Source organism: Myiozetetes cayanensis, unplaced genomic scaffold (genome assembly GCF_022539395.1).
Source record: "Myiozetetes cayanensis isolate MyiCay16 unplaced genomic scaffold, myiCay2020 scf10, whole genome shotgun sequence".
Classification (NCBI taxonomy): Eukaryota; Metazoa; Chordata; class Aves; order Passeriformes; family Tyrannidae; genus Myiozetetes; species Myiozetetes cayanensis.
This window is the reverse complement of record NW_026086605.1, coordinates 36,179,581-36,195,268: the sequence shown is the minus strand read 5'-3', so window position 1 is coordinate 36,195,268 and position 15,688 is coordinate 36,179,581. Positions and strand designations below refer to the sequence as shown.

At 47.7% G+C, this 15,688-nt stretch overlaps 1 protein-coding gene across 2 annotated transcripts in view; it reads right to left on the bottom strand.

Moving 5' to 3' along the window:
• Window positions 1-15,688, bottom strand: part of PRKG1 (protein kinase cGMP-dependent 1) — a 276,153-nt gene that overhangs the window by 63,656 nt on the left and 196,809 nt on the right. For both annotated transcript variants that reach the window (XM_050305505.1, XM_050305504.1), the window contains exons 6-7: window positions 8,353-8,430; window positions 7,250-7,344 (exon numbers count right to left, since the gene is read on the bottom strand). In XM_050305505.1, the coding sequence (XP_050161462.1) occupies window positions 7,250-7,344; window positions 8,353-8,430 (173 nt within the window). The remainder of the gene's footprint in view (window positions 1-7,249; window positions 7,345-8,352; window positions 8,431-15,688) is intronic.

The window sequence follows — 15,688 nt, the reverse complement described above, 5'->3', positions numbered from 1 at the left end:
TCACCTCAGCCCTGAAGGTACCCAAGGAAGAGATGCCCTAATTTGGAAGAAATTTAAAAAAAACAACTTCTTTGTGACCCAAGCACAGTCAATATTTAAAACAAACAAACTTCAGCACACTGAAAATTTCAAGTGCATTTGGGCCCAGGACTGCAAAGTCAACCTAGCAAACCCATCCTTCACTTCTTGGTGTTTCACCCCTCTTGAAAACTTATTTCCTCTTCACTAGTTTTTGGTCTCTGACAGGAAAAAAGAAACTGCACAAGACTCACAGTATTGTACATTTCAACACAACTTTTTTGGGGGAAAGTTCCCAAACATGTCTAAAATTACACTGTGGAATGGGAAAATAAAACAGCACGTAGGGCAAACGATGATTAACCTGCTGTAACAACCATTACCATATCTATAAGCCCAGGGTTTATACAAGACTACTCTAAAATGTTCCAGCTTCTTCTCAATTCCATAACTGAAGATATTTTTTCATTTAATTATAGCACAATTGAGGAAATAATGGGATTTAGCAAGTGCCTTAAAGACGGGCTGTTTATGGCTTTAGACTTCAGGAATCAAGAACTTGATTTTACAAAGCCCAGGGGCTGGGAGAGGGGAAAAAAAAAAGAAGTTGAATTTGATAGCAATATAAAAAATTATATTAATTCAAATCTCTGCCAGCCCCTTCAGCAGTCACAGTGAAATTGCTTCGTTAGGGAAGTTCTGCCATATAAACCTAAACCTTGTTTCAGCCTGAGCAAACCCAAGATTAAATTGAGCTGAAGGTTGCCCACAGCCCTAAGAGTTATAAATGAGCTCTTTGCCTCGTTCATTGAATATGAACCCAGCTAAAGCTCTGGAAGTGTCTGTTCAGTCCAACAGACACGGCTCAGTGCTGGATTTGGGATGATGGTGCCACTCCTGAGGGCATCACTGACACCTTCCACTTGGCCACCTGCACCTCAAACAGCAAGAGCCTGCACAGAGCTCACTGAGAAACATAATTATTCCACGAAATAAATGAGGAAATACTTCTCCTGTCAGCAAATCAGCATTTTCTAGGGGGTCTGGGGGTGAAGTATTTCCAGTCTGTGGCTGCAGCAATTTACTATGTTGGCAGCAGCATCTCCCCCTCCGGAGCGTTCCGCTCCCTGGAAGTGGAGTTGGACTCCCTGATCCTGATGGGTCCCTTCCAACTCAGCACATTCCACGATTCTGTGATCCCTTGGTTGTGTCCTGGAGACTTTGATACAGGGAAGCTGACAGAACTGGCTTGGAGGTGGAGAGAGGACCCGTGGGTCAGAGGCACGGAGGACACTCAGGATGGCACTGGGAGGGATCAGAGAAACACCTGAGATTCCTGTCTGGAGAGAGCCCTGTGAGAGCTCAGGACACAGATGACAGGCTGCAGTCCAGTGGAGACAGGAGAAAAGACACCAAGGAGGAAATAAGGCCCTGTGTGGAGGCTGAAGGAGAAACTCGGCTTCTCCACCAGGAATTGTAAGAAACAAGCTGGAGATGCCAAGAGGAGGTCCCAGTGGGCAAGCCTGGAATGGGCAAGACCCTTCTGCCCTGCTGAATAACCTGGATGGAGCAAATGAACCCAAACAGTGCTGCTGGGAATATGAGTATGGAAACACCATTAGGGAAGCCACAGGTTATTAGGAAGGTGTGCTCAATGCAAACTTGCACCAGTGTCTCCTCCAAAGGATGTTATGGCTAAATCATGACTGTGTTAAAATCACTGGCTGACTGAAGTGGCCCACTCTTTGTGTTCGAATTACAGCATGAGAACTGAAAGCCAGGAAGGGATATTATTCCCTGTTTTAGAGGTGGAACTGCTTTAATGGGCATCTAATAAGGAATGTTCCACTACTTATAAATCATGAGGCTTGACATTAATTGTTTCAGGTTGTGATGGTGCCTTATCATGACTGAGCACTGCATCCCAAATCCGGGATCCTGGGCTAAAAAACCCCTCAGTTTTCCTGTGCACACAAGACCAAACCCCTCCTGGATATACAAAGGAGATGGGAAGAGGAGCCACCTCACACGATGCTGGATTAAGTCTGGCTTTCAATTCAAGCAGACATCCCTTTTTTTTTGCTCTCTTTTCCCCCTCTGGTTGTCAGAGCTGCTCCAAGGGTTTGTTAACAAGGATTATCTTGTCTGCATCCCCCGCACTAATTCCTGCTTCTGCATCCCCGGCAGGCACCTTCGCTTCTGAAGGAAGTCGGGAGAATTGGAATTCAGTGCTGCCTTTCTCAGTTCCACTGAACGCTCACAAACCTGAGCAGGGCTACAGGGAGGGTTCTGAGGGAAGCCTTTTCCCAAGAAAATGTGTGATTTCCTCACTGGAGGTCTTCTACAGGGATTTTCCCCTCCTCTCCTTATAAACATATTTATCCCAGAGCATGGAGGTTTTTTTTGCCCCCAACTAGAAACACTTGTCACAAATCAGCATTTTGACACAAGTGTCCTAATTTTGAATTCTAAGGATAAAATGTCCTGACTTAATCATCAGCAACAACGTGTTGCTTCAGGACAGAACTGAGGTGGGAATTTTTTGGCCGTTTGTTTTTTTTTCTTTCCCAGAAAACAAATCAAAACAAAACCACTGCAAACAAACAAACAAACAAAAAAATCCCCCCAAAAAAACCATAAAAAGGGACAAAACAGAGAAGAGTTTTAAGGATTTCTCTCAAGCTCTGAGGTAAAAAGACACCAGAAAAAATCTCTGAGCAGCAGAGATTAAGCAAATATATTGGTAACCATAAATCCTCTGTACTTGTGCTTTCCTCCAAACCCCTGGAATTCTCTGTTCCTCCATCTGGCACGCTCTTGCTTCCCAATATTTTAGATATATATATGTATATTTTACACTCAGCAGGAGGATTATTGTGCCTGCTCTGTAGGACTGCATCCTCCCAGGAAAGGAAACACACACTTGGAGTTGCCAGCGATGACTCAGGTGGAGAAAAGCCAGAACTGTTCCTAAGCTGTGATCCTCTAAGCACACGATTATTATCTGTAAGAGTCCAAACAACGTGATTATTTACTAAATACATCTGAGTCATCAAACTGGCTCCCAGTGTAACTGCCCCAGGGTAACTGGAGCTACGTTATTTATGCTCTTTTTGTTAGGAGAAGAGGAGGAAAATTTTGATTTTAGAATCCTGGAGTGGTTTGGGCTGGAAGGGACCTTGTTCCCTGATGGTGATTTTCCCCTCTAAGAAGTTTTGTGTTTGTTAAAAAAGAATAAAAAAGAAAGGTAGATATTAAAAGGCTAGGAGAGCTGTCGGGGGTTTGTTCAGCATTCCTATGAAATCAAGCTGCTTCTCCTGCCAACTCAATTGCCCTGGAAGTCAGGAAATCTGCAAGCAGGATATCGAACAGTGGCTGCTGAAGGCCCTGATGCATCAGCCCAGCCCTGGGAGAGGCTCTGAGGTGACCATCCAAGCCCAGAGGAGCCTCAGGGCAGGAGTTTGGCAACTGCTCTGTTTGGGTCCTGCAGAAACCCTGGGCCTGGCCAAGGCTGGCAGAGCTCCAGAGGAGAAGTTCTGTGGGACTTGCCCCGTGGGGCAAAGCTGCAAAGCTCCCTGGGAAGGATCACCAGCACCTGCTGGACTGACATGGGACCAGTTTTGTGCACAAAGATTCATAAAAACCCTCAAATTACAGACAGGACTGTTTATCAAAACACAGAATTGTGCTTGAGTTCCAAACCTTTATAGAAATATAATACTAAATATATAATATTTATATAGAAATGCAATACTTTTAAGATATATGAAGAATTTTTTTGTATAAAAAGTGTGGTTCTCATTAAAGAGAATCCCAGCTGGGTTCAAGGGACCTGCAGGATCATCTACCTCCAGTAACCTTTCCAGGGTTTCAGAGAACTTACAAAGTCATGTAAGATGCTGGAAAGTGTAAAGATAGTAAAATCCCTTATTATTTGGCTTCACATGGCTCGTTGCCACGTCTGTAGTCTCAGACAACAGACTCCTGAGCTCTCTGCAAATCAAGATGTCAACTGCACATCTGAGAACTGCCTGAAGGAGCAGATGGCCCATCCAAAAAAACCCCTAAACAAGGCCCATTAAAATCCACAACCTTCTGTGGCAATCAGTTGCACAGTTTCGAGTGTGCAGGATGAGATAAAGCCCCATTTTCCATCCGCTGGTGGATGGTGGAAGAGTGACCGACGGCCCAGCAAGGTCATGAATCATTAAAGTGCAGCTCTGGCTCGGCACGTCCCTCAGCAACCAGTGCTGGGGGCTGTAAAAGAGAGGCTGCCAGAGCAGATGGACCTTTGGGGCAACCCATTCTGGATTCTTTACTGAGACAAGAAAGGTCAGTGGTGGCAATCCATTCCTGCTGGAAAAGCGTAAGGCAACTGTCCCCGGGGTCATCCTGGGGCAGCCCTGCCAGGGAGGGGGTGTGAGGGACACGGCACCATCCCCTGCCCCCTGGGCCTTCCCACCTCTTTTCTTGATATGTGGGGTGGCTGAAGTCGACACAGCTCAAAAGGGGCATAAAGCGAAGGCACAGAACTATGGAAATGATCCCAAAATCCCAGAATGGTTTGGGTGGGAGGGGACCTTAAAGCCCATCCCGCTTCACCCCTTCCACCAGCCCAGGGTGCTCCAAGCCCCGTCCAACCTGGCCCTGGGCTTTCAGAGTTGCAGACCATGTCAGGATCATGGGTTTGTGGTGATCCAGCTCCTCCCTGGGCAGTCCATCCCAGTGCTCTGCAAGCCCCTCTCTAAAGGAATTCCAGCCTGAGCCTCCCCTGGCACAGCTTGAGGTCATTCCCTCTCACCCTGTTGCTTGGCACGTGGGACAAAGGGCAGCAGCTACATCAGTGACCAAGAGGTGCTTGTAAAAGTGTCACCAAACAAATCACCAAGGTCCTGGCAGACATTTCCCGACCAGCTTTGCACCAGCAGCATCATCCGACAGCTCCAGCCATGCTCGAGCCGTGGTTTGGAGAGCAGCACACCCAAACTCCAGCTCGGACTGCACAGGGGGACATTTCCCAAGGTTCCATTTCCCCTGTGCCATGGAGGGCCCTCGGGAGATCAGGCAGCTCCGAGATCCATCTGCCCACCCCGACGCCCGAGGGAAGGCAGCGATGCCTGTGGGAGCCATATGGTGACACCACCTCGGTGTCACTTTGCCTCCCCCCTCCAGCTGCCCGGGCTTTGGAGCTCTCAAACCTTCAAAGCCTCTGGGAGGGTTTTGTTTCCAAATCCTTTAAAAGCTTCCTGTGCCTCCGGGTGATGGGCCCAAATCCATCAGCCAGCACTCCTGGAAATGCCCCCCTGACAGGGGATGAAACACATCCACTTGTGTGACTGCCCCTGTGCCACAGAGCAATAAACACTGCCAGCCCTCAGATCCACTCTCTTTTCCCTGGAAAATTCCAGACAATAAGGCAGCAGATGGGAAGGTTTTAGTGGAAGTATGATATGGCAAAGAAGGGGTTTGAAAGGGTGAAATATAACCCTCACACTCCTCAGTCCAAGGACACTGAAAAAGGATTTGGTCCATAAGAGCTTTTTACCTCCCAACAGGTGATTTGGAACAAGCAGAGAATTTGGACAGATAAAATATAATAACAGGGAATGTCTGACAGCAAGGGAGTGGGAAAACCAGCCTGTTCAGCTGGGGGAGGGAAGATCAGCTGTGGTAGAAAATAAAGGAAAAATGCATTGAAAGGAAAACAAATCAGTAAAAATAAATTACCTGAAAATCAAACACTCAGAAGGGAAGGGGAAAGGGGGGAAAGGGAGGGTTTCTATCAGAGCCCCTCTCCAAAACATCAGCCCCTCGCCACGTGCTCTGGGGCTGGAGATCCTGCTGGAGCCCAAACCCATGGGAACAGCACCCCAAACACCCATGGATGATGGAATGGATAACGTGGCAGGCAGAAGGCACCCACAGAATCATGGAATGACCTGGCTTGGAGGGGACCTTAAAGCTCACCCCATTCCAAGCCCCTGCATGGGGAGAGACACCTAAACCAGAATCCTCAGAACACTCATAGTCAAACAATCTGCTTTTCTGCATTGATTTGCTTATTTGAATGGACTTTATTTCCCTGCTGATGGAAATAATGATTGTAAACAGCCTTCTAAACATTACAAAATGTTCTCTTTCCAGTGAACATCCCCATCAAGTGAGTGTTTGCTGAGCACGCTGCAAATCCTGCCCTGCAGACTGCACATTGCTCACACCCTGCCCTGCAGACTGCACATCTGCTCACACCTGCCCTGCAACCTGCACAATGCTCACATCCTGCCCTGCAACCTGCACAATGCTCAAATCCTGCCCTGCAGACCTGCACATTGCTCACATCCTGCCCTGCAACCTGCACAATGCTCACACCCTGCCCTGCAACCTGCACATTGCTCACACCCTGCCCTGCAGACTGCACATTGCTCAAATCCTGCCCTGCAACCTGCACATACAAAGGGATGGAATAAAAAATAAGGATATTTGCGTAAAAGCCACATTACTTGGTAATTAATGTCTAGAATCACAGGGGTGAGGTGAGTTCTGTGCTGGACACATCTCTGCCTGCCCAGAAGTGACTTGAAATTTGGGCTTCAGATATTTCCACCACCTTCTTTTTGGGAGAAGGCTGATGCAGGAGGGACTGGACACAACAATTACCACACAGCAGTTGCCACAGCACCACCAAAAAAGCCCAACAGTTCCTTCACACAGTCCCCAGGAAGAGCAGTTTGTCCATTAAGAGGAAGAAGTGTCCCAAATTCCTGCTTATTCCTATTCCTTCCTATGGAAATCATGGCTATTTTTATAACAATCCCCTCCTGAATGTGGATTTGCAGCTCCTCCTCTTTTGGATTATCCCCAGAGGAAAAGGTTTGATATCAAACAGGTTGCTCACATCCAACCCCCACCTCCCCCAGAGCCATCAAAATACAGCAGGACCACCATCATGTCCTTCCACACGGGAATAACGCTCCAGGGATGCAAAAAGTCAAACATTTCCACCTCCCAACGCACGGTGGGGGCAGCCAGTGCAAAGATAAACTGGTTTGGATGTCTAGCAGCAAGGCCAGGTCTGTGGATTGATCTCCCCCCGAGGGACTTCCTCCTGTGCACAACAGGGAGTGACCAAACCCACTCCCAGCCTGTTCCCCGACGGGCAGAGCCCTCTGGAAGCTGCAGAAATCCCTGAAAATGATGCCAATGGAATAACTGCCCCACGAGGGGCACTTACCCCTGAAGGGCTTTCTCTCCAAACCAATCTCCCTTGCCCAGGGTGCGCAGGAAGACGGGATCTTCACTGGGGGAGTCCTCCCGAGTGACGTTCACCTGTCAGGAAGCCAAAGGACAGTGGGATTTAGGAAAACAAATGGTCGAGTTCCTGAGTTCACTTCAGGGAGAGGTCAAACAAAAATCATAACCAAAACGCAACAGTTTGGAGGCTGCAGGATGAAAGGTGCCCTCACTTCTTTTTGGGCTCCCAGATTCAGGGAAGGGAGAACTCCAGCTGGAGCAAAACTCAAGGCTCTGCACTGAAGTTTAAAGGAAATGACCACGTTATTGTTAATTTTTTTTTTTATTTTGGCAGTGCAAGGGAAGAGCAGATATTGCTGATGCCAAGCAAACTGTCTCCCAACTGCAAACTGTGTCCTGCACCTTCTCCCTCCTCCTTAAAGGGCGGCCAACCCAAACCAGTGGGTTTGAGTGGTTTGCCATCTATCATCTCATCCACAGTGGGAAATCACTGTGTATTCCCAAGAATATCTCCATCCTGCTCCCTGGGAAGAAGCCCAGTGTTTCCCAAGTGGAACAGTATTAGGTCAGCTAAAAAACCAGTAAAATGTGTTGAAGGTAAGAAAAAAAAAAAAGTTCTATAAAATCCCATCAGGATTTTCAGGGAAAAAAGGTCAAAAAGCCCATTTTCCCTGTGAGCAGTGGAACAGAAACTTGGACCTTCTTTCTGCTCCCTCAGATGTCCCTGGCTTCCCATTATTGAATTTGGGGAAACTGGGAAGGGATAGCCATGGGAATGAAGTCTGGAAGTCAGCCTTGTAAGGGGGATTCTCAGTTGAGTATTGCAGGGTAAAAAAATGAGGTTTTTTGCTCATTTACTGAGAGACTCAGCTACTGTTTTCAGCCCCAGAGTGTTCCCTGGGAGCAAACAGCAGGAGATGGATTTTTCTCCCCTTCAGGCCTCTCTTCCCTACTGGTGCAGTGCCAGAAGTTTAATTAAATGTCAAGTGTTGCAACATTAATGCCCAGGGGAGGGAGGGAGGGAGAGGCTGGGGCTGGGTTTGGGGAGCAGGGCAGCCCCAGCAGCCCCGGGGGTGAACTCACCTTTCCTTTGCTGATGATGAAGAAGGTGTCCCCTCGGGCTCCCTGTCTGATGATGTACTCTCCACTTTCGTAGTGTGTCTGTGAAGGCAGAGAAAAACCACATGAAGACCAACAAACCCAAGCAGAGCCTGTTCCCAGCAGGTGCTTGGGCAGTTCTGTGGGACAACATCATTCCAGAGCAGTTTTCCCGGGCTGGCACTCCAACCCTGTCCCGAGGGATAACATCATTCCAGAGCAGTTTTCCCAGGTTGGCACTGGTTGGCACTCCAACCCTGTCCCATGGGATAACATCACTCCAGCCCAGTTTCCCCGGGCTGGCACTGGCTGGCACTCCAACCGTCCTGTGTCAAGGGATGCAGGAATTCCACTGCAGCAGCTCCTGGCGTGCCCCATTGTCCCCAGGCTGTGCCAGTGCCAGCTGTGCCCAGATGGATTCTCCTCACAGCCTAAACCCGTTTTGAGCACGTCAGCAAGACAGAGGAATTTTCATCAGGGAATGTGGCACAGGAGCTAAACTGCAATAATATGTCTGTTGTGACAATAATGCTTTTTCTTCTCTTTTCTTTCTTTCCTTTTTTTGTGGTTTTGGCGGTTTCCCAGCTTTGCTAGCAAGGGTTTTATTCAACCAACAACCTTCTTCTCTTCTCCTGTTATTACAGTAGTTTAATCTGTCTTGTTTTCTGCCTCACTGTGTGGAATATTCTTGCTAAATCCATGTCACAGCTTATCAACACTTCCATCTCAATAGGACACCTCCATCCCTTGGATCATCCCAACAACGGCAATTTGCATGGATACATCACCAAAAAACCCCAAAGCCAACATTTCCTAATATTTTTTCCCCAATAATTTCTAAATAAAGACTGTCCATTCACATCCAGCCCCCCCCAAGCCCTCTGGTTCAGGTGCTGTTTGAAGCTGCAGCAAAGACCATCAGGTCTTCTAATCCCAAAGAAGGTAAAACCAGGGATGATTTGAGAGGAATTAATTCAAACCCTTGAATTTGGATAAGCTGGAGATGTTTTCTTTCAAGGGTTTATTTACTGTGTTTATTTATTTATCTTTACACTCAATGTTTTCGGTGCCACTTCCAGACTGACAGGAGAATCCCACAGGAAAATAAACAAGCAAAAGCTCATGGAAAAGCAATGGGAGAAAACAGCTCTTGGCTTTGGGAACACTGGGCACAGGGGGATATTAATGAAAAGGAAAAAAGTTAAATCTAAAATATATTAAAAAATATAAAAAAAACATTAAAAATAAAAATATAAAAAACATGTTGCAAATATTTTTAAAAAATCTAACAAATATCTGAGTGAAATATAATACAGAATGAATTAGGTGAGTTCCTTAAAATACATCTAGTTAGGCAGCAGCCTAAACAAAAAAAATATGGGTAAATAAAAGCAGAAAGCCAAAGCAGCAGGTTAGTAATTAATAATCCTCAGACTCTCCAGGAGATGAATAAATTAAAAAAGCAAACAAAGTAAAAGTTCTTTACCAGAGCCACAAATCCTGAATATTTTCATGGCACTTCAAATAAGGGGACAGGGGACTGTGGGTCAGGAAGGCTCTTTTGTGGGTTGCCCTGACCCTGAACAGACTCCACTGGATCTAAAAACGCTGCATGTTCCCCTCTTTTCATGTGCCACAATGGAAAGAGGAAAAAGATCCTGGAGGAGCCCCTGGACACAAACTCACAGAGCTTTACTTGCTTGAGGAGTGTTTGGGGAGAGCAGATTTGAGGGTGGACATTTCTGAGCATCCAGGAGGAGACTCCTTGGAAGGGCCTGATTTCAGGAGGTGCTGGGATCAGATCCTCTCAGGTGGAACTTTGTGGGCACCCAGAAATCCAATGACTGCAAATATTGTTATGTTTATTCCTATGAGGCCTCTCAGATTTCACACAAGGAAAGGAAGAACAGCAAATTGGAGCTTTGCAGCATCTAAACCTGCCTCTTGATTCAGCATCTTGTGTCTCCTCTCTTGTTTCCCCTGAGCTCTGCTCGCAGTCAAATCCTTGCTCCAGCAGGCAAATCCCATTCCTCTGCTCCCTCCTGAGAGCTGGCACTCCACCTGACCTCCTCCCCACTCCACGCCCTTCCCTCCACCCACACCTTCAGCTTCACGCATTTCAAGCCGTTGCTTTCCCAGCCAATCCCCCCTGGATTTCCTGCTTGAACCATCACCCCTTCCCCATCCTCCATCCGTGCTCCTGCTCTTCAGTCCCCCTTGGCTAAGGAGGGAGGCAAAGTTCAGGGAGGAAAAGCTGATTTATTTGCTCAGATTCCACTCAAGCCAAAGCGTCCCGTGGTTTTCTGGGCACGCTGCTCCAGAAACTGCCCCTTCAGGCCACGACAAAATCAAAGCCAAACACAGACATTAATTCCTGGCTGCGAGAGCTGACCACACTGTGTTAACTAATCTTCCAGTTCCTTCTTTCCCAGTGGAGAACAGGAGAAATCCAGGGAAAAGTGGAACTCGGAGAGAGAAAACCCAATGGAGCTGCAGAAACACAGGGCCAGTTCTGGGCAGCACAGTCTGGCCAAGGCAGAGTCCAAGGGAACAGCCATGATAAAGCCAAGGAATAATGGCTGGGAACACTCAGCAAGCCACAAATGTATATTTTATAAGCTTTGGCAAATAAAGGCTCAGCATCCATGAATTATAAATGCCACAAAATTCAGAGTATTTGTCACGTTAACTGGGCTGCTGTTTTATAAAGTAACATTTGTACCCGTTCAGGCCCCTCAGAGCTGCTTTATCACCCCAGGACAATCCCTGCCACCCCATTGTCCTGCAGCATGAGACATTTCCCCAGCCTACACCAGCAAAGGCTGCATCTGCAGCAATGGGGGCTGTGGGGATGCAGAAAGCAAGCCAAGCTTGCAACCCAAATGAAGAGGATAAATCACAGGTTTAAGTGCTCCAAGAAGAGGTTTCTTCCCAAGAAAATAAGTAATAAAATAAAAATAAGTGATAAAAAAAAAGTGTCTGGGTTTTTCTGCTTTTTGGGGGGGCACATCTGAAATTAAACATTGAAGGTTTTCTTAGGGTTTTAGTTCTTGCATTAATATTTATGGATTGGGTTTCATTATCTGACCTATAAATGGTCATGCAACGTTAGGAATGCTGGAGAGAATGAGTTTAAATAGTGTTTTTGTTGGATTAGGGGGTCAATATGCGGTTTATGAATGGAATGGAAGAACAATATGTAAAATAATTTCCTGGAAAACCAGTGTGAAAACTACCCAGGAATCCCTCTCAACATCCATGGGACACACTGAAATCAGGGAATCCAACAGTCCAAGCTCCCCATGAACTGTTACCCTCACTCCAAATTATCATTTCCCCTTAGATATAAACCAAATTCTTTACCAAAACCAACCCAAAACCTAATTCTGTGCCAGAGATAGATTTTAATCCCATGTCTAAATGGCCTTCAAATCTTCAGGTTAAAACCAACCTGACCCTACAGAGAAGCTGGAATCCTTCCCAAAGTAGCACTTCCAACCTAAACGAACAGGAGTGAAGCCCTTCCTCCCTTTTCAGCTCCTCCTGTGTGGTCCATCAGGTGCCTCCCACGGAGGGCCCTGCCTGCCCACTAACAGCAGCTCCTGTAAAAATGTATTTCCCTCCTTTCTTCTGTTGCCAATTTCATTTAAAACTACGACAAAATCCCAGTGTCAAGGGGGAAGGAATTCTCCCTCAGCAGGTCTGATGGGGTAAGACAGGGACAAGTCTCCAGGACCTGCTCAAGGTGTCCCACAGAGGCAGCAGCAGAGGTGCAGAGCACCTCGTGGTGCAGATCCTGCCCTAAACCAGGCAATATCCATCTGTATGGAATCTCCTCCCACCCAGAATGCCCCAGGGCCACCTCAATATCCATCTGTATGGAATCTCCTCCCACCCAGAATGCCCCAGGGCCACCTCAATATCCAGCTGTATGGAATCTCCTCCCACCCAGAATGCCCCAGGGCCACCTCAATATCCATCTGTATGGAATCTCCTCCCACCCAGAATGCCCCAGGGCCACCTCAATATCCATCTGTATGGAATCTCCTCCCCCCCAGAATGCCCCAGGGCCACCTCAATATCCATCTGTATGGAATCTCCTCCCCCAGAATGCCCCAGGGCCACCTCAATATCCAGCTGTATGGAATCTCCTCCCACCCAGAATGCCCCAGGGCCACCTCAATATCCAGCTGTATGGAATCTCCTCCCCCAGAATGCCCCAGGGCCACCTCAGCCTCCAGGGCAGAGATGCCAGGGAATCAACTCCCCCTACGGAGGCACCGACTCCGAGAGCTTCCTGGAGAACCCTCCCGGCTGGAGACCAACCCAGCAGCCAAACTCACAAAACCTGCCTTTTCCACCAGCTGGGGCCTCTGACTGCTGTGTTCATCCCCAGAATATCTGGGAAAAGGCGGGAAATGGTCTGCTTGGAATGGTTCGTAGCCCAAAGGTCACCTGAGGGGAGCAGAGACACAAAGGTGGCTTTGGAATGGAGGAGTTGGCTCCCTGGAGCCAGTGCCACACCACATTAACCAGTGGGTTGGGTGCCAGTGCTCCACGTCTGACCCACCCCAGCCCTGCAGGGTGTATTGAAAGAAAAATGAAAATAATCCCAATATGTTATTTTGCTGCTGGTGCCTCAAAAAACGTCCCCAGAACCCTCAGTAAAACTCCAAACAGAAGCAGCTTCTCAAAAGGCTTATTTTTCCTGTTCTTGCTGCCTTAACCATCCCTTCAAGGCTGCAGTGCTAAGAAAATAAAATGTAAAAATATGTTTGTTTGCTGAAAATGCCGCAAACCCAAGCAGGGTAATATTGGTTCTTCTGTACTGAATCCCTCACTCCCAGGATAAAAGGTCAAGGGAGAACTTCAGGAGAAGCAGCTGAAGGGTTAGGAAAGCAGAGAGATGACAGAGGGGCTGAGAGCAGCAAGCTGGGACAGAGAGAGGAGAAACAGCAGAGGAGCTCCAGCAACAAGACTTTCCAGGGAGATGAGACAGGAACTGATATAGAAAAAAAACCAGGATTTATTGCCATATGAAAGACAGCTAATTAGCCAGGTGAAAGGTGATAGTGGTATTAGGTCACAGATAAAGCCAGGAATTGGGCTGGAAAACCTGCAAAGCTTGGCTTGCTAATTAGAATGATAACAGATTCACAGCTAATCGAGGTGGAGAACTGTAATTAGAAAAAGGATAGCCAGGCAACAGGGTGGAATTCATTCATCTGACTAAAAATCAGCAAACAGTAAAATAAAGTAAAATAAAAATACGATTTTTTTTTAATTTATAGAGCAAGTTGCATGGGGTTGATGCTGATGCTGAGGGGGGAATAAAAAACCCCATGAATAAAACTTACTTTGAGCACAAGCCTTTGCAGGATTGAAATCCCCTCTGGACCACCCCGTTCCTGTGACATTCCCAGCCCACCTGGAACATCAACACATTGGGAAAGGGAGGAAAAGCAAGCAGGAGCAGCCTCACCCCGTGTCCTGCAGCAGTTCCACGGTTCTGGAATGGCAGTCAATGCCTGCCAGAAGTGAAACTGGGACTAAACAAATCAGCACGTTTGTTCCATGCGTTTTCCTCAATTTCCTCCAAATTTTGTCTGCTTATTCAGGCAACTCGTTTGCATTGCCACGGGGATCCAAACTCCTCCATAACCTACCATGAGGAATAAACCCCCATATTAATTGAATACACTCAGCCACTCTTCAAGCCACCTGTGATTAAATGTATTTTCCTTTTGGGGTCTCAATCAAAGAGGAGACTCCACATTTCCATATGCAAATAACACCTCCAATTATCACTAAAAACCACTTTTATGGGAAGCAAAGCCCCGCCCAACAGTTGATTTGGCCAATCTCTGCAGGGTTTTACTGACACAGGTAATTTCCCAGGTTCAAACACCGCAATTCACCACTTGCTCCCAGTTTGGCAACGCCCTGAGGGGCCTTGCAGGTGACAACCACTTTTGGTTTCGGCAGCACCAATGGAACAAACATTCCCACAGCTCACACTCCCCTTTATATCCCCATGGACTTGGGCTGTTGCCACAAAATATTCTCCTTTTCCCTCGATTTTTCTCCTTAACTGCACAAAAGGTGGGAAAAAAGCAGAGCTTTATCAGCCCCCAGGACACAAACTCAGCCCTGGCTCCCAGTGTGCCAACAAACACCCTGGCTGACCAGGAATGGTGGAAGTGAATCCCTCTGCAGTAACCAAGATCAGATGTTTGCCTGGAATACATTAAAGCATCAAGAGCACTTTTACTCTGAGTGTGCAGTGAAATGGGAAACCCCCAGATCTGTATTATTTCAAACAGCAATAACAGCTTTTCCCAATGGAAATAGAATTGCCTCGAGCCCCTCACCAGGTTTGAAACTGTCTCCTTGGCAACTGAACCGGGAAAGTTTGGATAAAAATTCTATTTTGCAACGGAAATGCAAAATAACCTCCCCCAAGGAGAGAAATCAGTATTTTTTACTGTTCATTTACTCTCACTACTGTTACAACAGGCTGGTGAGCTCCAAGGAGCGACCCTGCAGCAGCAACAGCTGGAGTGACCAGATGCACCCAAAACCTGTGGATGATGCCCAAACACAGAAAAGGCAGAAAAGCCCAGAATGGGTTGGGTTGGGAGGGAGCACGGGCAGGGACACTTCCACCAGCCCAGGCTGCTCCAAGCCCGTCCAGCCTGGGCAGGGACACTGAGGGGGGGAACAGGAGCAGCCCCACGCTCTGCCCACAGCCCCTGCACACTCCAAAGGAGAGGCAGAGGTTGCAGCCTGTGCTCCACTCCCTGGAAGCTCTGCAGGTCAGCAGCACATTTTTCATGGCCAGGAGCATCACAGGACCTGCTGAGTTAGAAGGGACCCTTCAGGGTCACAGAGTCCAACTCCTGGCCCTACCAACCACCCCAAATCCATCAAGCCTCGGAAAAACAAAGCCAAAACCCCAACCCCCTTTTTCTAATGCAACAAGCCATTCACAGCCCAGCCAAAAAGCTTCTCCAGCAGAACAACATCCCTTAACACTGAAAAGGAGGACGGGAGGGGGGTGCAGGCTCAGTCCTGGTGGCTCACACGTGTACTGTGCCAGCAGGGAGCCCTGCAATTCCCCCTGTGCCCCTCCCCAGTCCCACCTGGCAGACAGGACCTGAGCCCTGCAGCAGTGAGAATTCCTCTTTGGGAAGCTCCACAGCAAATTCCCTGCCAGGAAGGACAGAAGCCCCTGTGTTACAAAGGTAAATAAGAAATCCGCAACGGCCCCTCGAGTGCAGGATGGAAATCAGGCCAGCTCAGTTCTCCCACATCAGGGACT